The sequence below is a fragment of the Salvelinus sp. IW2-2015 genome, unplaced genomic scaffold, assembly GCF_002910315.2.
Source record: "Salvelinus sp. IW2-2015 unplaced genomic scaffold, ASM291031v2 Un_scaffold1467, whole genome shotgun sequence".
Classification (NCBI taxonomy): Eukaryota; Metazoa; Chordata; class Actinopteri; order Salmoniformes; family Salmonidae; genus Salvelinus; species Salvelinus sp. IW2-2015.
The window spans coordinates 128,102-153,465 of NW_019942926.1; the positions used below are offsets into that span (position 1 = coordinate 128,102).

The 25,364-nt window shown below is 41.3% G+C and overlaps 1 protein-coding gene across 4 annotated transcripts in view; it reads left to right on the plus strand.

Moving 5' to 3' along the window:
• Positions 1 to 6,108: 6,108 nt before the first annotated feature.
• Positions 6,109 to 25,364, plus strand: part of LOC112070953 (pre-B-cell leukemia transcription factor 1) — a 110,939-nt gene continuing 91,683 nt past the window's right edge. For 2 of the 4 annotated variants that reach the window (XM_024138410.2, XM_024138411.2), the window contains exons 1-2: positions 6,110 to 6,773; positions 8,090 to 8,163. In XM_024138410.2, the coding sequence (XP_023994178.1) occupies positions 6,589 to 6,773; positions 8,090 to 8,163 (259 nt within the window). In that variant the 5' untranslated portion in view covers positions 6,110 to 6,588. Of the gene's footprint in view, positions 6,774 to 8,089; positions 8,164 to 25,364 lie in introns of all 4 variants that reach the window. The other 2 variants (XM_024138409.2, XM_024138412.2) reach the window with 2 other exon arrangements.

A 25,364-nucleotide genomic window follows, 5' to 3' on the forward strand; every position in this document is an offset into this window, starting at 1 on the left:
GGGATTAGTCCAATAGCTATAGTTGTATGTTCAACACAGTTGCAGTAGCTGCAGGGATATAGATCTGTCTCCCTCATACTGACTGGAGATGACACTGTTCCTATTTCTTGTTATCATTGATGGATGAATTACTATCTTTATTGGCTGATGGATTGATACGCTCAGCCCCGTCTCTGTCTTGTAAAAGAATGTATCATGTACCAATAAATATCTGTTACTGCCTCAGGGGAGGGTTAGGGAATGTGTTCATCTCATACCATCTATTGTTTTGAGAAATAGGGACAGTATCTGAAATGTAGCCTACTGTACCACTGTGTCTATACTGCAATATTAATTTTTATATTAGTGTTGATGAAATGGATATAATATTTATGCTTTACAGTGTAAAAGTACTGTGCAGTCATTAGAAATCAGAGCAGTGGTATGTCATAATATCATATTATGTTTTGCTGTACACAATTCCAGAGAAGAAAAGTCACAAGTCAGACAGAATATGTCTTTGAGAGTCAGCAGCATTAAGTCAGTCGTCTCAGTAAACATAGAAGCAATGAACAGCTGAGGCCTCATTCCCACGCTCACACTGTCACATGGACTCTCTCTCTCTCCCATCCCATGTCATTAAAAGGACCAATTAATATGAAGAACTGTAGAGTGACTGTTCTTCCACGCTGCCTGATTAGATGTTTCTTACATACTTTGGGTGAGATCTCAATCCTTTCCCTTTTTTTAATCTTACAGTATTCTACATGACACTCAACAAGAAAAAAAGAAAAACTAAGAATGTACACACAAAAATAACTTACATAGCTAAAGAATTACCATAATAATATACTACAGGCAGTGAGTGCGGTATAGCTGTACCAATCCCCCTGACTAAAACAAAATCAGAGCCCAAACAGGTGGAGACTGGCGTGGGTGGTAGGAAAATAGGAAACAGACATGTCACAAAGAAACACAAGCGCATAGCTTGTGCGGCCATCAAAGGATATGTGTGTGCAGAACTGGTCATCTAAATAGACCGCAATGGTACTACAGCCATTTCCTGCAGTCATCTAGTGGCCTCATGGGTGGAATGTTATTCGTGTTTTAAATTTTTTCATATTTAATAAACATTGTTTCAAAAACCTGCTGAAAATCTGATGATTTTATGTCAAACGTTTTTGTTATATTTCAGTCTTCTGTGATGTACTGTCACGCCCTGACCATAGAGAGCCTTTTATTCTCTATGTTGGTTAGGTCGGGGTGTGACTAGGATGGGTACACTAGTTTTTTTATTTCTATGTTGGCCTGGTATGGTTCCCAATCAGAGGCAGCTGTCATTCGTTGTCTCTGATTGGGGATCATATTTAGGCCGTTTTTTCCCACTGGGTTTTTGTGGGATCTTGTTTTTGGTTAGTGGCTGTGAGCACGCCATAGCATCACGTTGTCACAGCTGTTGAAAGAGGAGGACCAAGGTGCAGCGTGGTGAGCGTACATTTTCCTTTATTGATAAAAATGACACCGAACAAAAACAATAAACACTACAAAAACAAACCGTGAAGCTAAAGGCTATGTGCCCTAAACAAAAGTCAACTTCCCACAAACACGGGTGGAAAAAAGAGCTACCTAAGTATGGTTCCCAATCAGAGACAACGATAGACAGCTGTTGCTGATTGAGAACCATACCCGGCCAAAACATAGAAATAGAAAATCATAGAAACACAAAACATAGAATGCCCACCCCAACTCACGCCCTGACCAAACCAAAATAGAGACATAAAAAGGATCTCTAAGGTCAGGGCGTGACACACGTTTCGTTTGTGCTTTATTGTTTTTTTTGTGCCAGTTCACTAAATAAATATGTTGAACCCATACCACGCTGCACTTTGGTCCGACAATCCTTACAACGACGTTCGTGACATGTATACTGAGTGTACAAAACATTAAGAACGACTTCCTAATATTGAGTTGAACCCCCACCCATTTTTGCCCTCAGAACAGCCTCAATTCATTGGGGCATGGACTCTACAAGGTGTCAAAAACGGGAAAAGGGATGCTGGCCCATAATGACTCCAATGCTTCCCATAGTTGTGTCAAGTTGGCTGGATGTCCTTTGGGTGGTGGATCATTTTTGATACACACGTGAAACTGTTGAGAGTGAAAAACCCAGCAGCTTTGCCATTCTTGACACAAACTGGTGTGCCTGGCACCTACTACCATAACCTGTTCAAAGGCACTTCAATCTTTTGTCTTACCCATTAACCCTTTGAATGGCACACACACAATCCATGCGTCAATTGTCTCAAGGCTTAAAAATCCTTCTTTAACCTGTCTCCTCCCCTTCATCTACAATGATTGACGTGGATTTAACAAGTGGCATCAATAGGAGATCATAGCTTTCACCTGCATGCACCTGGACAGTATATGTCATGGAATAAGCAGGTGTTCATAATGTTTTCTAAACTCAGTGTATATAAAATGCCACATTGCAATGCAAACACAAAATATGATGTATTTCAACTCTATATATCCGACATGGTACAGGTACATGTATATTAGTATTTTTAAGCCCATAACCATGTGTATGAGGTGTACACTTTTGTTTCAAAGTTTTGTTTAAGACTACCAAGAAACACTCTGTGTGACCCTGATTTAGCCCACTGCAGTATTAATGTAGGGTGATGAATCTAATTGGTGCAATATCAGCTATCGCTATCAGCTGATGCAAACACTCTGGTTTCCTGTCTGAACTGGCTTCGCTTGATAAGAAGCAAAGCAAAAGCCCCTCTTCACTTTACTGAAATAGGGCGTATTCTATCCTTAGAGAGAACGTCCTCGATCAACAGTTCCTATCCGATGCTCTATGTTTTATGGTTCTAAAAGGAGTTGTGAGGGGCTAGGCCTGCTGCTCTGCCCGCACCATGGTGTGATATTTGACAGGACTGTTAGAGGCTGCTGCTGTCGTTACTTTTAATAACTGGAATTATATTACAGAGAATCGTATTAGCCAGGGCAATATTGTCTCATATGAAATTAACAAATGCATTGCCATGGCAATTTATATTGTACAACTGATCACTACTGCAAATAATGTAGCTAATTGGGTTATTAGCATTTTCTATTGTATTTCAGTTGGTTTGTGCAGCATGTACGATCATGTGGTCTTTCAAGACTGTGGTTTTACCTATATGGCGGATCAATAGGTAATCCGTATAACACACTTTAAATCATTCATTTGATTCAATAGTACTTTCTTGTTGGTTTATGTGTTTGGTGGCCATGAATAGAATTTCATAACATAAAATAGCATCAGCACATGTTTAGATAGCTAAATGTCTTGGCTGATAAGAGAGCCCAGCAGATGTTACTCAGTGTAAATGTCTGGTGCTGAAACACACACCCCCTCAGGTATTTTCAGTGTGTGTGTGTGTGTGTGTGTGTGTGTGTGTGTGTGTGTGTGTGTGTGTGTGTGTGTGTGTGTGTGTGTGTGTGTGTGGTGTGTGTGTGTGTGTGTGTGTGTGTGTTGTGTGTGTGTGTGTGTGTGTGTGTGTGTGTGTGTGTGTGTGTGTGTGTGTGTGTGTGTGTGTGTGTGTGGTGTGTGTGTGTGTGTGCAGACAGGAAGAGCTAGGACCCAGCTCTGCAGCTTGCTGCTTCACCAGGGACTGTGGGGAAAAAGTCTGACATGTCACTGTCAGTACAGCTCAAACTCAATATGCTAAACAGCTGTATTCCAATGGGCTCATCTCATGTGCATATTTTTCCATGTTATTCTTGTTATAAAAATAAAACACTTGGCGTGATTATATAAAAAAATATATATGATACAGCACATTCATTAGAACACTGTTGGGTTTTAGGGAACATATATGATTTGATAAAAAATTGAAGCGCATTGCTACTCTAGACAATTTCACCTATGAATTATATTTCATACCAACAAATCTATTTTTTTAACCTGAGTGCAAATCTAGCTTCCTGAATAGTACAGCATTGTTCATACTTAACATCCACACTCAAGAGCCTGGCTCTTCCTCCAACAAGATCTCACAGTGTGAAACTGTTTGACTTCAGTATTCAAAGGTCTTTTTTGGGGAGGGGGGGGGGTAAACATCACATTTCGACAGGTATGTTTAGGCATACTTCCAAAACTGGTTAAGGTAAAGGTTCAGGTTTAGGATAGGGTTAAAAAAAGAAATAAAAAACGAGTGCCTAGCACTGGGATTGAACATACAGCCGTTGGAGCTGGCAGGGTTAAGCCCAGCCACCAACTCCATCCACAACACCCTAGAAAGCCGTAAGCCTTCTTGATGGTAATAGCGCTCACCGTTGGTCCTAGTGGATGGTTTTGAAGGCATCTTCCGACGTTCTGTGAACCTGGGCAAACATTGAATATCGCCTTGGATCTGGAGTGACCTGGCTGCTCCCTCCCCTCCCCCAGCTGTGTATGCCCACTAAAGCAACAGGAACAGTGGTACTATTGACTGAGGGCTGTGATTCAGGCTGTGTCCCAAATGGCAAACTGTTCCCCATAGGGCTCTGGTTAAAAGTTGTGCCCATAAAGGAAATAGGGTGCCACTTGGCACACAGCCCTGTGCTGTGCTGCCTGGGCCTGAAGGGCACTTTTCAGCCTGGCCAGACACACATGGGCCTTACTGCTTGGCTGCGCACCATGGGTCACCGGCTTACATTAGGAGCGCCCAGCCAAACCCAGCCATGCGCAGCCCTGCAACATACAAACAACATCTAGGTCTACCTACCTGAAATAACATAAACAATGTGAGGCCAGTGTGCATTCTCAATGCACCACAATTCAAGTGTAAATATGCACTGAAATAAGCATGGTTATAGGCTACTCTAAATCACATTTTACATTGTATCAAACTAAATATGAATAGCCTATTATTGTAATAATGTTGTTATACAATTTTTGCCTCTATTTCAGTGTGATCATTCTACTTTAGTAAGTGGATTCGTCTTCTCTGGCATACATTTTTAAATAAGTACCTTATGTGGAAAACTACTACACTGAACAAAAATATAAACGCAACATGTAAAGTGTTGTTCCTATGTTTCATGAGCTGAAATAAAAGATCCCAGAAATGTTCCAAATGCACAAAAAGCTTATTTCTCTGCGGACAATGAACACATTTGCATTTTATCAATTGCAATTTGAATGCACAGAGATACTGTGAAGAGATCCTGAGGCCCATTGTCGTGCCATTCATCTGCCGCCATCACCTCATGTTTCAGCATGATAATGCACAGCCCCATGTCATAAGGATCTGTACACAATTCCTGGAAGCTGAAAATGTCCAAGTTCTTCAAGAGCCTGCATACTCAACAGATATGTCACTCATTGAGCATGTTTGGGATACTCTGGATCGACGTGTACGACAGCGTGTTCCAGTTCCTGCCAATATCCAGCAACTTCTCACAGCCATTGAAGAGGAGTGGGACAACATTCCACACGCCACAATCAACAGCTTGATTAACTCTATGTGAAGGAGATGTGCCGGGCTGCATGAGGCAAATGGTGGTCACACCAGATACTGACTGGTTTTCTGATTCACACCCCTAACTTTTTTTAAGGTATCTATGACCAACAAATGCATATCTGTATTCCCAGTCATGTGAAATCCATAGATTAGGGCCTCATGAATTAATTTCAATTGACTGATTTCCTTATATGAACTCTAACTCAGTCAAATATTTGAAATTGTTGCATGTTGCATTTATATTTGTGTTCAGTAGAATAATTTTCCTTAAATGAAGGAGATGGTCGATTGTTTTGATTAGTGTAGGCTACTGCACTGGGATAAATCTGCTTCTTGGCAACAGGCAGAGGATTAAATGGACTGGTGTGGAGAGAAAGTGTTGATGCTTGTGTGGTCAGAGGGGAAAACTACCGCAGACCTCTTGTGTCAACCCACTATTATTTATTTGTAGTTTAGGTTCTATCCATCACATGGTTGCCACTCTGAACTGTCCCAGTGCTTACAGCTGGCCACATCTCCTAGCTTTGCTCCTTCACACAGCGCTATGATTGACGTTTCACGAGAGGCACCTCAAGGTGGGGCTAAATGGTCTCTATTCCCAATCATGTCGCGTAGGCGGAGTCTGACTTTTATACTCTCGCTATGTGCTGCCTTCCAGTGACTGCCGTTCCGTACTGTATGCAACAAAAGCAAGCGGATGGAATAAATCGAAATAGCCTGCAATTCAGGTTTCCATAACTCACCTTAGATACGGCGCTGTCTCTCGGAGAAAAGGGGATTGTGTTTCGGGAAGACACAGGCTCTGACACATGAAAAGAAGAAGCGTCCAGATTCATAGTTGTTGTTGAAGTCTGCTTATCTTTTACACGCAGTCTGATCTGCACAAGGCAGCATTTCAGATCAGATTTCAGATTAACTTCAGACCAGCTGGAAGAGCAGAGAGAGCGAGAAAGAGGGCTTCCCCTCTGACTCTGTGTCTTGGAGAACACCGGAGCGCGAGAGTGCGAATCAAAACGTGGAACCCCAAACCCGGGTGGGAAGGTCGGAAATTGGTCAAGGATTCTCTTTTGGGAGATTGACGCGGAGGTGAGAGTTTATAAATAGATCGGAAGAAATGGACGAGCAGCCGCGGTTGATGCACTCTCATGCGGGAGTAGGGATGGCAGGGCACCCCGGCCTGTCGCAACACATGGAAGGCACGGGAGGAACGGAAGGCGATGGGAGAAAACAGGACATTGGAGACATTTTACAGCAAATAATGACCATCACAGATCAGAGTCTGGACGAAGCTCAAGCCAGGTAAGGTGCCAGATGTGCGCAGTAGCCTACCTTGTCAACACGGACAATGGATGTGTGGCAAACTACTGTATGCATTAAATTACGATGGATAATAAGACATTTCAAGTCAGTCAGATTTCTAGTGAAAAATATTATATTGATGAAATGGAGAAGAATTACGCATTCGAGCCCAAGCGGGCGAGCGCGCATTTGGAGAAATAATAACATCCACAGTGCAGCAGACTACATTTCAACTTTGAAGTTATCTTATTATTAGTATAGTGGACATATACATTTTTCCTGAATTTCCAGAAATGATATAATATTGCAGCAGTACAACGTATAACGTAGATTCAAAGTGTTTTCACTATAGATTCGAAGTGTTTTCACACTTCTGACAAATCAATAACGACGTACAAATCTGACATCTCAAGTTTGTAGATGCGATTTGTCATAAAAATAACCAGCATCACATTGATTGACAACATCATAATTTCGATGAACTTTTGTGCAAGCACAGCTCTCTCGCTCTCTCTGTCACTCCAGTCAAAATACAACAACTGATAAGGCATAGCCTACATTTTATAGAAATCTAGAATACGCTATTATAGACTATCATTTGTTATTTACATGGGCTATACAATGGGCCATTCATAGTCATTTAAGATAAATCATTTACATCCAGTTATTAGATATCCAGTTGACTCTAAAGCGAAGTGCTTTGACGCGCGGCGCGCGTAGGCTGTGTTTAGCCTTCACGGTGGAGGGCGAGCAGCAGAGAGAAATCTTTCAAAATACAATGAAACTCTTTGGACAACGTTTTTCCACTGTCCTGTGTTGCACTGCGATGAACATGACTGTAATTTATACAAATTCAACAACAAACAAGACATTTCATAATTGTTGAGAATACTTAACCATTCTAAACAACAAAAATACATATGCAAAACTGTTTATAAATTATTGTACCCCTATTGTTGCTCAATCAGTCCAGAACATAAAAATGTGTTGCATTACATTTTTAGGCAGTAACAAGTAGCTATATATTCCAGTTTACTTTCTTTACTTGCTTCCAATAATAATAATATAAATATTAACATGTCATTTTAAATATTACATATGCTATTTTACTTTCGAGATGAAGCACGCATATACAAATACAGCAGGTTAGCAATAAAAGGTTGACGTGATCCGCAACATTTGCATCACATATTTGCCTGTCTACATAATTTGCGTCGTAGGCTACATGCTTCAATAAAACCATTATAACTATGTTATTAGGCTAACGCTTTTAGGATTGATGTGAATTGTTGAAGTTACTTTTTTTTGTTTTATAGGAAACACGCCTTGAATTGCCACAGGATGAAGCCTGCTCTCTTCAACGTTTTGTGTGAAATCAAAGAAAAAACAGGTAGGCCCAATGCGTTTTCTAAAGTTATCTACTGGGCTATTGAATGCACGTCAAATACAGACCTACACAATTTGAACGAAAAACTATAGGTCTACTAACTACCTAGAAATACTAAAAGTGCCTTCTTCTTCGGCTACAGAAACCCACGTAAAGGGGACATTGTATGCGCTCTGTGTAGGACTCATTAATATCTTCAGAGAAAGCGCGTTTTAGCCTACAATTCACAGCCATTCACATAGATGAACTTGTTGCAGCCAGGGCATGCATGCATGTTTTTCAATGTGACTTGAATTACATTCTTATCTGAGAAGAGAAATACAAATTAGCCTATTTTTCAGACCTGTGTTTTTACAATTTGCACATGTTTTGGTAGTGCAATCCATTTTGTGCTATTACACAGCGCTACAGTCAGTGCTACTTCATTGAACATCTTTTCCAATTATAGTGTCAAACATCTAAAGGTTTGATGGTGTTGATGATGGAAAGTGTTGAAAGCTAAATTACCGTCTTCATCATAATGTTTCGCCCTTGTGTGCTAGCTGTCAAACCTCTCTGCTGTGTGTCTCATTTAATTCACTTGTGTGTGTCTCTCCATTTGTCTGTGCTGTTGTGAGAGACCTTGTCGCCAGAATAATTGCACTAAGAGCAGATGTAGTGACATCAGACTTAGGGAGAGGCATAACATACCTCGTCTTTCCAGAATACAAACCCCTTTTCCCTTTGACATTTCTGAAATTGTCACAGATAGAATTCAGAGCTGCTCAGGGGCGATAGTGTGTATATATCTCCTCTATCATGTCCCCGTTCTAAGATATGGCGTGGAATGAGGACTCCTTTAAATTTGTACTTGTGAAATATTGAGATGCTATCGCTGTCTGGGTTTGATGTGGAGGTGACTCCACTGTGTTTCACAGTCATTAGTGCATGAAATAAAATGGGATAGATAGATAGAGGATAAAAGAGATATAATTTGTATTATCTCTCCGCTCTCACTTGGTCCATACTTCATGCTTCACTGCTGTGGAGCTGTGTGTGGAGGTGATGGGTTGTGTTGTATATTTTATTCCCTGTGTGTATGTAATTCTACTTTTACATGACGTTTTCATTTTCAATGAAGTTCAACCCCCCGCCACCCTCCACCTCCACTCCCCAACGACCCAGTCCTCCTGCCCCATGTAGAGCACCCTCAATTGGGCCAGTGTCTAAGGGGAGCAGGGGGCCTTTTGAAGCCCGCTGGCTCTCTTTCCTTTCTCTGTTGTCTTGGTAGGGTTTTGGAGGGGGAGTGAGTTACACAGTTATGCATAGTGTGTTACTCCCTGGCGTTTTTCAGAGTTCATCCAAAGTTTGTCTCCACATGGAGTACAAAGTCACTTGGATCTGGTCCTGTCTGGGAGTGCTGTGCTTTCTCTCTCATCTCTCTCAGCTGGCTACGACCCGACCATCCCAATAGCCTAGGTTTCTGTTTCTCCTGAAGGAGAATGTCTCTTGAGTCTGACCACCTCTTTTCAGAGGAGGTTTAGTTACACATACCTGCTGTGTTTGAAGGAAATTAAGTTCATTATATCAATTGAATATAGATGTATGATATACTACTGTAAATACAGCACATGGTTCTGAACATCTCTACCCTTTCATATACTGTATGAGACATCGTTTCATCCACCCTCTAGTGTTGCTGTATAAGGTGTTAGAATTAACTTGTCAGAGGTAGTTTTTAAAATATTTTTGAAAAGGGTCAGCTGCTGAAGCCTAGAGCACATCTCTGTTAAAGAAACCTCGACTGGGTCCTCTCGTCTGGGTGCCAAAGTATTAAAAACCTTATGATGATTCTCTCAGTAAAAAAACATATCTGTTTTTTAAACATTATTACAACTCTGCCTGCCACAGTACAGACTACAGACTAGCCCCAGTGAAGCTGTGTTGAGTTGAGCACGGTTTCTGTTAGGTCTTAAAGTAAATAAAGCTCAGAGCAGAACTCACTGACTGCACAGACCTCTGCTGCTGCTACTGCTCTGGAATCTGTCTTGTTTTTAACCATTAAATATGTCTGAATGCACCAGAGACATTAAGGCTATTTCTAGAGTGTTTTTTACACCACATGATATTCACTTAGGATAACTGTGTTGTTAATGGCTTATTGTAACATATATGTTTTTCTTTCTGATAAGACTATCATTTGCCGTTTGTATTTATTTGTATAATTTTGTCATAGCAACATTTGAGAGCTGTGAATTGATATAATAACTGCATATAGTACATTCAAATATATATATATTTTTTATTAGTAGTATTATTTTTATTAAATGAAGTAGCTTTTATTTCAAAACCTTAATTTACAGTTTTTTGTTTTTACAAATATATATTTTTTTGAATTTGGTTTTAGTAAACGGGATTATCCCTCCCCTCCATCTCCACTACGCAATTTACGTCTCTGACTGTCCCCAGTACTAGAAAAACTGACATCACCTGCGGGCGTCAGGAAATGATATAATGCCATGCTCAGGCAGGCAGGACAGGCAGGCAGCGTTGAGTAACTCCTGAACTCCTGACCCACTCTGTGTATTTGTACTGGGATACTGTGGTGTGGTGAGTGATCGGTGCCCAGCAGAACGACTACTCACTATAAACAAGCACACTGCTGTGCACTGCTCGCACCCCAGAGGAAAGGAGAAGGGACACTTTATTTCCACCCAGGGTAGGCATCTTTCTTTTCTTTTCTTATTTCAGACACTGGTTTCTTTTTTCCATCCTTGACTGCTTAGTTTCATCGCGATCATATTTTGGTTGTCTTTCTCGACTTAAAAGAATGTTACTTTTCACTCAGAGGCGTACTGTGTGTGTGTGTGTGTGTGTGTGTGTGTGTGTGTGTGTGTGTGGTGTGTGTGTGTGTGTTGTTGTGTGTGTGTGTGTGTGTGTGTGTGTGTGTGTGTGTGTGTGTGTGGTGTGTGTGTGTGTGTGTGTATAATACTTGATAAAAATAGATTTACACCTCACCTGTATGGATTATTACATTTAAAAACAGTTAGATTTTGACACACACTCCAAAGATTACTGTTGGATAAGTGGATTAGTGTTCACTGTGAGAAGAATAAGAAAGAGAAGTTGAACTCAGTGTTAAAGGTCTTGTCTGTGACAGTAGGCTACAAAGTATCAACCCTGAGCCACATTATAAGAGGTATTGGCACAGGGTGCTTTCCAAAAATACACCCAAATAATTTGACTCCAATGCTACTGCGCCATGAAACCTTAACCTTCTGCAAACTCAACGCATTATAGAATATAGAATGTGACACAACTCAATCTTACATCATGTTTATAAAAATATTTCTAACTTTATTAATCATGAGATGAATGTGTCAAAATGGGAGATAAGTGTAATTAAACCCTAACCATATCTTCAACACAACATTATAAAACTAAATGTAAAGGATTGTAAAAAAATATCTGTTTTAATCATGCTTTTAAAAACATTTCACAGGTGGTTTTTGGAACTGGTCTAAAGGACCTTGCTTCTCCTTTTGATGAGAAAACTGTTGACATCATCCAAAATGGTGCTTAAGAAAATTTGCTAAAATGAATTGACTTCTATAAACACCTCGTCAACATCATAAATCTCCAACAGTGTCAAACATAACCTCTCTGCGACACTGAGACACTTGCTCAGTAAATGTAGGCTGTGTCCCAAATGACACCCTATTCCCTATATAGTGCATTACTTTTGACCAGAGGCCTATGTGCCCTGATCAAAAGTAGTGCACTATATAGGGAATAGGGTGCTATTTCGGACGCATTCCTGCTGCTCTGACTGGCTGTTTAGTTTTTTTTCTCTCAACCTCAACAAAAGGCCAGTTTTCTGGTGGCCTTGTTTGAATAGTGTAAGGTTTCACGCCTTGGGGGTGCTCCATTTATAAAAATGACTAGCGGAGTGATGTAATGTTGTTTTTTGAATGGTGAAATGTAGTTTTTTTTCAGAGGGCAGCCGAGTAATATTTAACATGGGTGAAATTAGCCAGAGATCTGATTACAGAGGATGTGTCTCAAATGCCGACCTATTCCCTATATATAGTGCATTACTTTTGACCAGAACCATATGGCCTCTGGTCAAAAGTAGTGCACTACACAGGGAATAGGGTGCCATTTGGGATGCGTATATTGGGACGCAGTCAGAGAGATACAGTACACTACACTACATTGAGTTGTCAGTCCATTCAGATGGCTTGGAATCTGCATATTTTCACTCTAAGTCCAGTCAGAACCCTACAAACCACAGCACACCATCGTAATATAAACAATTTATGTTAGCCGTCATTATCCGCAGAAGCAAACCTGTTTTTAGCTTTGAACACCAATGTAGTATAGAAACCCATAGGGATTTACAGTTTGACTGTATATACAGTATATATATATTTTTTATAGATTAGCACATTAGTTTTATTTTGAGAGTGCATTGCCAATGCCAAACTGCTGGTAGTCAAAAGGCTAATATTGACATATCAGTACGCTCTCTATCTAAATCCCTCTGGTGTCACTTTAGTAGCATGATTTTTGTAAGTAGCAGGGAACATTTACTATATAGTGCACAATGGTCCCTATGGGCCCTGGTCAAAATAGTGCACTATAAAGGGAATAGGGTGCCATTTGGGACGCAGGCATAGGCTTGGCCGGGGCCTGTTCAGAGCTAATGTAAACTATTCATTTTATTTCTCCTTTATTTAACTAGGCAAGTCAGTTAAGAACAAATTCTTATTTACAATGACGGCCTACCCCGGCCAAACCCAGACGATGCTGGGCCAGTTGTGTGCCACCCTATGGGACACAAGCAGTGACACCTCTTGCACTGGGATGCAGTGTTTTAGGCCACTGCGGCACTTGGGAGCTGAGCGTAACAGCTTATTTCCATCGAATCAAAACAGGAGGAAGTCTACTCAGATATAGAATGTTGTGTCGCAGTGATATGCATCCCCCTCCTGTCCTTGTCTGTTAGTGCACTGACTGGGAGTGTTGATGTTAATACATGCAACAGCTTTTGTCTTTTATCCAGCCTGCTCCTCTATGCTGACGCAGCAGTATTCAGAGAGAGAGAGAGAGAGAGAGAGAGAGTGTGTGTGTGTGTGTGTGTGTGTGTGTGTGTGTTGTGTGTGTGTGTGTGTGTGTGGTGGTGTGTGTGTGTTGGTGTGGTGTGTGTGTGTGTCTATGTGTGTCTCTCTGTGTGTGTGTGTGTGTGTGTGTCTAGTGTGTCTATGTGTGTCTCTTCTGTGTGTGTGTGTGTGTGTGTGTGGTGTCTTTGTGTGTCTTTGTGTGTGTGTGTGTGTGTGTGTGTGTCTCTCTGTGTGTGTGTGTGTGTGTGTGTGTCTATCTGTGTGTGGTGTGTGTCTTTGTGTGTGTGTGTGTGCGTTGTGTCGTGCGTGCGTGCGTGTGCGTGCGTGCGTGCGTGCGTGCGTGTGGATGTGTGTCTCTGTGTGTGTGTTTCTGTGTGTGTATGTATGTGTGTCTCTGTGTGTGTGTCTCTGTGTGTGTGTTCTCCACAGCTGTTTCCCTCTTATCTCTCTGTTTAATCATCCAAATATCTCTCTGTTTAATCATCCAAATATCTCTGTTTAATCATACCCTTGCAACCACTGCTGAAAAAATTGAAAAAATCCTGATGGTGGTGACCGTGAAATTGATCTAGCGGTTTCGCGTTGAGGTGTTGTTTTTCCCCCTCAATGTTTTCCTGTGATGTTATCCCAGTGATGATGACAGGGAGCAAGTGTCTATGTTGCGTGTGAAAGCGAGTAAGACAGAAAGACAGCGAGGACTGAGAAATAAGAAACACAAGAGGAAAGACCCATGTAAGTCAAATTCCTCTTTCATAGGCTGGTGAGCTAGCTACTAAAATTACTGTCATTTTTCCTGTTACGGCATCAGGGCAATGTTAAATGCTATTCATTAAAAATGAAGATTATGCGCTTGTGGTCTCCAAAATAAAGCATATCCCAGTCATTGTGGTGAATGAAATGTATAAAATGTATAACTGGTTGGATTTAGCCCTCATGCCTCACCAGACAGAATTAACAGACCATAGCATCCACTGCTGTAAGATGGGATATGGTGGTGTACATCTGACTCTGCTTGCTTTTTTTACTCCTTTTTTCAATAATGATCTCTGTAAAGATGTGGTCTGCCTTGGCTCTTTTTTGTGTGCTGCTAGCTTCCTCTAATATTTATTGAAATCCGCAAATTTGTTATGTACATTAAATTGAACATGCAACGGCACTTTCGAATGTGGTTGCCATACCAACCCCCCAGGAGTTAATTTTCCTTAATGCAGGGCTCTGAATCTCATTTCCTACACACTCCCCTGCTGCTAAGAGCTGCTCCGAGCAGGCGCTACCTCCAGGCTTCCCCTGTACCGCTGACAGAGCGCCGCTCCACCGACACAGCCTTCAAACGCTAGAGCTTTTATCAAGAGAGATGGAGAGAGGGAGGGAAAGAGGGAGAGTGGGAAAGAGAGGGGGAGAAAAAGAAAGCAGAGAGAGAGAAAGAGAGCAGGAGAGATTGAAAAAGGGAAAGAGAGAGCGCGGGAGAGAGGTAGACAGAGAGGGAGAGGCCTCTTTCCGCGTAGTGGAAATGACACAAATTAATATACACTACTTAAACCAGACTAAGATTAATGGTTGCCTTTCGCGGCAGCTTAGTCCCACTGTCAGTTGCCGGGTGCTCGTTGGATAAAATCAACACTAATCAACATTTATTCCCCTTTTGCCCTGGGCCCTCAGGATTCTGGCGGGCGGCAGGACTGTGTTACCCCCATCCTCCTCCCCCTCTCTCTTCCCCTCGCCTCCCCCGTCTGTCTCGCTACGCTTTTCACCTCCCATCCAGCTCCTCCATACATCACCCTGCTCCCTCCCTGCCTCTTTCCGGCCCCCGGCCTGGCTCCTCACAGGGGAGAGCCCACTCCCATCAGGACACATTACAGTCATGATAGATTTTCTCTTTTCATTTGCATCTGATATTTAACACTAAAGCAGTTGCTCTGGCACTTTACAGTACAGGAGCTGCGTGTGGTCTGCGTATGGTGTGTACGGTGTGTATATTTTGTGTGTGTGGGCATTATCTGTCCTCAATCTGCTATTGCATTATCACTAACAAGATATGTGTTGTGTTGTGTGAATGCATTATGTACATATCTGAGTGGGTTTTCCTGAAAGCAGAATTATGTATATGTGTGGCCCATTACTAGGAAACTGAGCTCTTTCTCTCCCAATAGGCTTGTATTTCCTTCAGGGAGGAAGACAAGGCAATTACCATTGTATATTTTTGTCCTCATTTCAAAGAAACATAATATATTATACATTTCTGTGAAGTTTATCAGATTATGATGCTTTTATTGTAGTGTTGACACTATTGTGTTGTACTACATATTGTACATGTTGTGGTCCCGTGTGGCTCAGTTGGTAGAGCATGGCGCTTGCAACACCAGGGTTGTGGGTTCATTCCCCACGGGGGGACCAGGATGAATATGTATGAACTTTCCAATTTGTAAGTCGCTCTGGATAAGAGCGTCAGCTAAATGACTTAAATGTACATGTATGTAGAACTAGACCAAAGATCTGGCCGTGTTTGACTAAACTGGAATTATTGTAAGATTATTGATTATTTTAGCATTCAGTAGATTAACCACAACCAGACTGCCTCTTACATCACCTGTATCATTAATCATTGTACAGATAATATTTGTACTGTTTCATCTGTGTTAATGTGTAGCAAAGATGAAGAGATTCAGCCTAAATATCCTCCTTGGAAGAACCCACCCGTCTAACGTTATGCAAATCACATAATTATACAGTCTAATGTATGGCGGTAATCAGCTTCTGTTGCTCATTATATCTTCCTCGACTCCCACTGTGTCACTGGGAAGCATTCTCACAAGAAACATTTTATCTCTACATTTCGGTCTGTAAATATGCTGGAGGATCATTTCAGTCTCCAAATATGCTGGAGGATCATTTCAGTCTCCAAATATGCTGGAGGAACATTTCAGTCTCTAAATATGCTGGAGGATMATTTCAGTCTCTAAATATGCTGGAGGAACATTTCAATCTCTAAATATGCCGGAGGATCATTTCAGTCTCTAAATATGCTGGAGGAACATTTCAATCTCTAAATATGCCGGAGGATCATTTCAGTCTCTAAATATGCCGGAGGATCAATTCAGTCTCTAAATATGCTGGAGGATCATTTAAGTCTCTAAATATGCTGGAGGAACATTTGAGTTTCTAAATATGCTGGAGGAACATTTGAGTTTCTAAATACGCTGGAGGAACATTTGAGTTTCTAAATACGCTGGAGGATCATTTGAGTCTCTGAATACGCTGGAGGATCATTTGAGTCTCTAATTAGGCCGGAGGATCATTTGAGTCTCTCAATACGCTGGAGGATCATTTGAGTCTCTGATTAGGCTGGAGGATCATTTGAGTCTCTGATTAGGCTGGAGCAAAATTGTAGTCTCAGAAAATGCTGGAGGAACATTTTTGTCTCTAAATATGCTGTATTTGCTATAAAACAGAAAGGAATCCAAGTGAATTAAGGCTGATAGTACACCTGAATGTCATTTTATTTTCTTACATATTCTTTGATTACAAAATACGTTTCTCTAAGACAATGACATACAGTGAACAAAAATATAAACGCAACATGCAACATGCAATGAGTTACAGTTCATATAAGAAAATGGATTTCACATTACTGGGAATACAGATATGCATACTGTATGTTGGTCACAGATACAGTACTTAATAAAAAGGTAGGGGCATGGATCCGAAAACCAGTCAGTTTCTGGTGTGACCACCATTTGCCTCATGCAGCGAGTTCGCATAGAGTTGATCAGGCTCTTGATTGTGGCCTGTGGAATGTTGTCCCCCCTCCCATTCAATGGCTGTGTGAAGTTGCTGGATATTGGTGGAAACTGGAACATGCTGTCGTACACATTGATGCAGAGTATCCCAAATGTGCTCAATGGGTGACATGGCTGGTGAGTATGCAGGCCATAGAAGAACTGGGACATTTTCAGCTTGCAGGAATTGTGTACAGATCCTCGCGACATGGGGCTGTGCATTATCATCCTGAAACAGGAGGTGATGGCAGCAGATATACGGCACGACAATGGGCCTCAGGATCTCATCACGATATCTCTGTGTATTCAAATTGCCATCGATAAAATTCAATTGTGTTTGTTGTCTGTATCTTATGCCTGCCCAAACCATAACCCACGCCACCATGTGGCACTCTGTTAACAACGTTGACATCAGCAAACCGCTCACCCACACTACGCCATACACACTGTCTGTCATCTGCCCGGTACAGTTGAAACCAGGATTCATCCGTGAAAAGCACACTTCTCCAGCGTGCCAGTGGCCACCGAAGGTGAGCATTTTCCCACTGAAGTCTGTTACAACGACGAGCTGCAGTCAGGTCAAGACCCTGGTGAGGACAGCGGACATGCAGATGAGCTTCCCTGAGACAGTTTCTGACAGTTGGTGCGTAAATTCTTCAGTTGTGCAAACCCACAGTTTCATCAGTTATCCGGGTGGCTGATCTCAGATGGTCCCGCAGGTGAAGAAGCCGGATCTGGAGGTCCTGGGCTGGCATGGTTACACGTGGTCTGCGGTTGTGAGGCCGGTTAGACGTACTGCCAAATTCTCTAAAACAACGTTGTAGGCGGCTTATAGTAAAGAAATTAACATTTAATTCTCTGGAAACAGCTCTGGTGGACATCCCTGCAGTCAGTATGCCAATTGTAAGCTCCCATTTTAGAGATGCATTTTATTGTCCCCAGCACAAGGTGCACCTGTGTAATGATCATGCTGTTAAATCAGCTTCTTGATATGCCACACCTGTCAGGTGGATGGATTATCTTGGCAAAGGAGAAATGCTCACTAACAGGGATTTAAACAAATTTGAGAAAAATACGCTTTTTGTGCGTATGGATTTCAGCTCATGAAACATGGGCCAAAACTTTACATGCTGCATTTATATTTTTGTTCAGTGTACATTTTTGTATATGAGCCTCCGTTTAGGATTGTTTCCATGTTTCCGGCAGTGTGCTGCTGGTATCTATCATTTCTATAGTCCATCAACACTACACCATACACACTCTCAGCTGTAGTGATATGATTGAATACAACCATACTCATTGTTGTGCCACCAGTTGGGATCCTTGTAGCGACACCAACCAAGCGCTTCTCTATGGATATGTCCCAAAAGGTACCCTATTCGCTATATAGTGCACTACTTTTGATGATGGCCCTGGTCAAAAGTAGTGCACTATATAGAGAATAGTGTTCCATCTGGGACGGACACTATCTCAGGTGCCAATCTGGGCACCCAGAATAGATCAGCAAGCTTCATGGCATGGCGTCCTAGCAGGCGAGACGTTTATGTGTGTTTTGTGTGTGTAGAAAAGTAGAAGGCGCATGTTGGTCCTCCTGCCCCCTGAAAGGAAACAAATGTTCCGGAGCAGAAACGCAGCGCCGTGGTGGTTTTGGATGGCTTCCCTGTACACAGACCACAGACACAAGTGACATTGCGGGTAACTTTTAGAACTGGAAGAGGGGGAGGAGGATGGGTGGGTGCTTAGTGGAAGACTGGATAATGTGGTAAAGGAGGTTTCTGAAAAGTGTGTTTGAGGATATGTAGCTCATGTAATCATAATGTGATAATAATGTAATAATAATATGATAATAATGTCATCATAAAGCTCACTGACCAGGGGAGGCATTTTGGGCATTTTAGGCTGACCAATTTTATTTTTAATAACGTATGCATGTCATTTCTGATTGTGGATTTTATCCTTAAGATTTTGACTGTGAACTTGTAGCCTTATAGAAGCCTCAGACGCCTTTTAAGAGACTCTTTACAGTAAGAGACTACGTATACTGTACATTATAACCTCTCTGATGCTATGTTTACTGTAGCTTTCTAGATTTCTCCCAGTGCTGAGGAGTAATATTTGCTTGTTTAACAGGTATTGAATGTTATGTCAGAGGCCCTATACATTTAATGACAAAACCTACAATTAATTTCTGCAATGTAGAATTTAACATTTTTACTCAGGGCTGGTGTAAGCTCTGCTTTGTCTAGAAAGCTGTTGTCTTGTTGTATTTTTCTGAACATGAGATTTTATCAAATCAAATCAAATGTTATTACCTTACGGTAAATAGTAAATAGTCCAGGTGGCCATTTGATTCATTACAAGCCAACCTTGGCCCTGTTAAATTATTTGACAGGTCTTTGTTATCCACACACGGAGGGCCTTGTACAGTAATATGACTAGTTAGTTTTACTGAAGTCCTCTTTGTGTTCTATAAATGGCCATTGTTTCCTTTCTGTGATGCTGTGCAGTAATACACACCAGCACCTTTGGCCCGGAAGGAGAAAGAAAAAAAGCGGATGTATGATTTGATTGATGACTGAAGTCACATTCAGTGCTCGTCCCAAATGCACCCTATTCCCTTTATAGTGCACAACTTTCAACCAGAGGCCCTGGACAAAATTAGTGCACTGTAGGGAATAGGGTGCCATTTGGAAGCACTCTCAGACCTCCTTGTGGGAATGGTTGGGATGGTGTGTCATATTTGGAGACTGTCAGTTGGCACGTCTACAAATTGCAACCACTGCGGCCTCACCTCTTTTCCCCGAACATGTGGCCTTGAGCGTGTGATTCCTGTTAGAATTGAGGGTAGCATCCCAAATGGCACCATATTCCCTATATAGTGCACTACTTTTGACCACGGCCCATAGGGAATACAGTAGGTTGCCACTGAAGGTACAGGGAGTCAGACTGAGGGTCTGAAATGGAGGAAGTGTAGTTCTATAGCTATATCTATAACAATGATGGCCAAAGGACTAATCATACAGACAAAGGATAATACTGCTCTCTGTGGACTGTCTATGTACTGTACTGTATGCAACTGTACTCTATGCCACATTTCATTCTACATACATGTGAACTAGAGATCTGGTCAGGGAGGTAGACTTTTGTTGGTATTGTATGTCATAATGTAGATTTTGTTGTTAGAGTTCAGATGGATGGATCATTGGAATTTCATCACCCCTGCATATGTCAAGACATGGCATGTGTGAGTGTGGTGAGATTCCCAATGGGTTGAACAATATTATTTTTGTCACTTATATTGAAGAAGCTATTACTTAAATACTGGAAGTCAAATCATACTCCAACGTTAAGAGAATGGAAGAATCAAACGCTTTATGATTTAAATATTGAAAAAAATCTGTCTACAGACAGAAACAACATAACACAATTTAAAGTCATATGGGGCAGAGTCCTACAAGCATTACAAACAACATTGAGTGTGGATACTGTCACGGCCCCTCCTCTGCAGTGCAGGGGGCGGTTCCTCCTGCAGGCAGAGGAGGGTCGTTAGTGATTGGAGTCACCTGGGCTCAGGGTATAAAACTGCTGCTTCACTAATCTCTCTCTCTCTGCTCCTCCAGGTATGATCCTGTTTTGTTTGTTCCTTTGTAGTTTTGCATAGTTCTCATTCAGTCATATTCACACACACAGATTCACGCATCCATGCACTTTACATACACCTTACATTATGATACTTCCACACCTCATTCCTTTTTATTAGTTTAAAGTTAATAGTTTTGTTTAGAATAAAGGACCTTTTTAATTGGCCTATACCTGTTGTTCGTGTCCCCTAATTTTTGTCACAGGCTATGAGCCGGCCTGTGACAATACCGTGGGAACATGTGGGTCTGAGCAAGTGTGATGTCATTCATGTTTGTGAAAATGTATGTAAACGTTAAGTTGTTTATGTTTTTTTTCTCTAGGTACGTTTTTTGTTGTTTGTTAACAACAAAACAGTACTGCCCTGTACTGTTTGTATTAATATTGTTTCACTCAAATAAATGAAAGTGTCAATTGACAACAACATTGTCATTGGTCGTTTGCTCCTCTGACATTCATTCACATCACCACTCCAGTGTTTTCATATTTCCCTTCGCTATGTAGCAATTGTGTTGATGTGCCTAATATTCTGTCAACAGAGGCGAGATAAAGAGGGTTTTAGGAGTTTGGAGGATAGGATAACCTAGGATAACCATCTGTCTTCATCCGTTATGAAGTATGCAAATGACCTGTGGGATGGGAGCGGATGGGAGTACAGTACGGTGCTGTAAAATGGGCCATTTCAAGTGTTCTGTGTACCATGCTGACTTCCAAATTTACCACCATCCAATCCAGTGCATACTCGTGTTTTTCCACTCTCACTCTCTCTCCTACCCCTTCACTCTCTCCTTTATCCTTTATCTCCCCCTCTCTCTCGTTCCCATGGTCCGGTCTTCTCTTCCCCCATCACTCTGTCTTTCCATTTCTCCTCCATGCTCCCCATCTTTTTCTCTCCTACTTTGCCTTGCTATACAAAATAGCAATTTACTGCACAGGTTCAGAGGGGCTAGCCATAAAATATTAACAGCATGTAGATGATTGTACATTGCCACTTACATTTTTTTTAACTGTGTCAGCACAAGCTGTGGCACAGTTATTTGTGTGTTCATCTGTTTTGATACTGGCTATATATGAGTCCATTGTTTTCTTCTACATTGTATCCATTCAGTGGTAAGACATATGTTATCTATTCATCAAAATGTGGGCTCACTTCAGCTTAGCTGTTTAGTATTTTAGCATTTTATTCGGATCCCCATTAGCTAAAGCAGCAGCTGCTCCTCCTTGGTGAAAATATTCCAATGCTCCCTAACTTCTGAACCGTAATAAGCTTTATCAACAGATATGAATGTGTTAACTTGTCCTTTTCATTGTACAACATCCAGTTAGTTAGCAGTTGGACAAAGAGACAGCTAATGCTATATATTCTCCAGTTATACTCCATATTTCATCACTTCTATTTACACCCATCTGATGAACATAAACGATATATATATACAGTTGTAGTCAGAAATTGACATACAATTAGGTTGGAGTCATTAAAACTCTTTTTTCAACCACTCCACAAATGTCTTGTTAACAAACTACAGTTTTGGCAAGTCGTTTATTAGGACATCTACTTTGTGCATGACACAAGTAATTTTTCCAACAATTGTTTACAGACAGATTATTTCACTTATAATTGACTGTATCACAATTTCAGTGGGTCAAACGTTTACATACACTAAGTTGACTGTGCCTTTAAACAGCTTGGAAAATTCCAGAAAATTATGTCATGGCTTTAGAAGCTTCTGATAGGCTAATTTACATAATTTGAGTCAATTGCAGGTGTACCTGTGGATGTATTTCAAGGCCTACCTTCAAACTCTTTGCTTGACATCATGGGAAAATCAAAAGAAATCAGCCAAGACCTCAGAAAAAAAATTGTAGACCTTCACAAGTCTGGTTCATCCTTGGGAGCAATTTCCAAACGCCTGAAGGTACCACGTTCATCTGTACAAACAATAGTACGCAAGTATAAACACCATGGGACCACGCAGCCACCATACCACTCAGGAAGGAGACGCGTTCTCTCTCCTAGAGATGAACGTACTTTGGTGCAAAAAGTGCAAATCAATCCCAGAAAAACAGCAAAAGACCTTGAGAAGATGCTGGAGGAAACAGGTACAAAAGTATCTATATCCACAGTAAAACGAGTCCTATATCGACATAACCAGAAAGGCTGCTCAGCAAGGAAGAAGCCACTGCTCCAAAACCGCTATAAAAAAAGACAGACTACGGTTTGCAACTGCACATGGGGACAAAGATCATACTTTTTAGAGAAATGTCCTCTGGTCTGATGAAACAAAAATATAACTGTTTGGCCATAATGACCATTGTTATGTTTAGAGGAAAAAGGGCGAGGCTTGCAAGCCGAAGAACACCATCCCAACCATGAAGCACGGGGGTGGCAGCGTCATGTAGTGGGGGTGCTTTGCTGCAGGAGGKACTAGTGCACTTCACAAAATAGATGGCATCATTAGGGAGGAAAATTATGTGGAGATATTGAAGCAACATCTCAAGACATCAGTCAGGACGTTAAAGCTTGGTCACAAATGGGTCTTCCAAATGGACAATGACCCCAAGCATACTTCCAAAGTTGTGGCAAAATGGCTTAAGGACAACAAGTCAAGGTATTGGAGTGGCCATCACAAAGCCCTGACCTCAATCCTATAGAAAATCTGTGGGCAGAACTGAAAAAGTGTGTGCGAGCAAGGAGGCCTACAAACCTGACTCAGTTACACCAGCTCTGTCAGGAGGAATGGGCCAAAATTCCCCCAATTTATTGTGGGAAGCTTTTGAAAGGCTACCCGAAACGTTTGACCCAAGTTAAACMATTTAAAGGCAATCCTACCAAATACTAATTGAGTGCATGTAAACTTCTGACCCACTGGGAATGTGATGAACGAATTGAAAGCTGAAATAAATCATTCTCTCTACTATTATTCTGACATTTCACATTCTTAAAATAAAGTGGTGATCTTAACTGACCCAAGACAAGGATTTCTTACTTGGATTAAATGTCAGGAATTGTGAAAAACTGAGTTTAAATGTATTTGGCTAAGGTGTATGTAAACTTCTGACTTCAACTGTATATATATATGTATATGTTATGGGCCCTAATAATTTTATATTTTGTGCCCATTTGTGATTTAGGATACGTGTTTATTGGGAGTTTAATTATCTCCGTATTTATGCTTTTGTGAGAAAGGATAAGACCAGACCGTTTTAGAAACGTGTGGCTGGTAGTTGTTAAAACATCTCCACGATGTGATACTGTTGAACAGATGGGATTCGACATATTATGATACACATAACCTTTAATAGCCATTATAAACAAATATATGGGCCCAATTAAAAGTTGTGCATGCATAATTGGCAACAAACCTATAAGGAGGAAGATATTACACAATATAAAGTACTGTGATGGTGCTCGATGCTCGTGGATGTTTCAGGAATTGTATTGTACTGAGCTTCAGTTTAAGCTGAGTATAAATCCCAAATGACACCCTATTCCCACAAGCCCTATTTATATAGTGCACTACTTTGACCAGAGCTCTGAGGGCCCTATGGGCACTATAGGGAATAGGTGCCATTTGGGACATATCCTGAGTGTCTGTGAGGGAGGTTGGACTTTTATAGATTTATCTGCTCAAGCTAAGATGATTGATTCAGCGTCTCTATTTTATCTCTGGTTCATGACTGGCCTTCCAGCACATTGGCCCTGTGGGCGGGTCGAGGGGATGGCCTCTGTGTCTGACTCTGCTGCTTTGTTGGATGGTGGCCTTCTGTAAAAAAAGAGCTGTCAATCAAATGAAGGGATTCCCAAATCCTATGTGCATTCCAAATAGCACCCTATTCAGAAAATAGTGCACTATGTAGGGAGTAAGGTTGCATTTGGGACACATCCCTAGACAGGAGTGCAGCTTTGTTCTGAGGCTGTTCATTGCTGAGGCAATTATAGCATAATTGAGAGAAAGACTGGAACAGAACAATGACTAGTGTTGCCACCAGTGCATATCTGTATCAGTCTGATGGCTTATATGACCATGTCAGATGGTGCTATGAATGTATCATTTCAATTCAAATGTATCATAATATCGCAAAGACAGACAGAAAGGTTGGGGGATAGAGTTACAGTATATGGATGGAGGTGATATAGCAATGTAGATTTAGTCAATATATTAAGATGTAATGACATTCATGCGGTTTTTCATTGATGTTTTTTRCGGAGGAAAAGGAATGAGATTTTGTTTTTAGCCAAGGTGTGTTTAAAAATTCATAATAATGCTTGATGCTTGGTAATCAGTTGTGTTTGTGCCGTAAAAATGGCATGATTTATTTAGTCACTCCAGTGCCTGTAGTTAGTTGATGCCTGAATGGATTGCATGGCTAGAGAAGTGACCCTTTAAGCCCAAGATGTCAGAAGACATATGACCATGGCACACAATATTGCAATGGGGATGATATGATGAACTTTAATGTCCCCAAGGGGAAAATTGCTTAGACACAGTACTGCAGTATACTTTTTCAAAAGTAGTGCACAATATAGGGCATATGTTTGGGTGGCGTAGATATCGGCAGCGCGGTGCGAAGGGGAGGCAGTGCAACATGTCTTGCTCTCTGACCTGCCACACAGAGTCACAGGAAGAGTTGTCCTTTTAATTAATCATAGATTCCTGACAGCTACCTATGCTACACATCATCATTA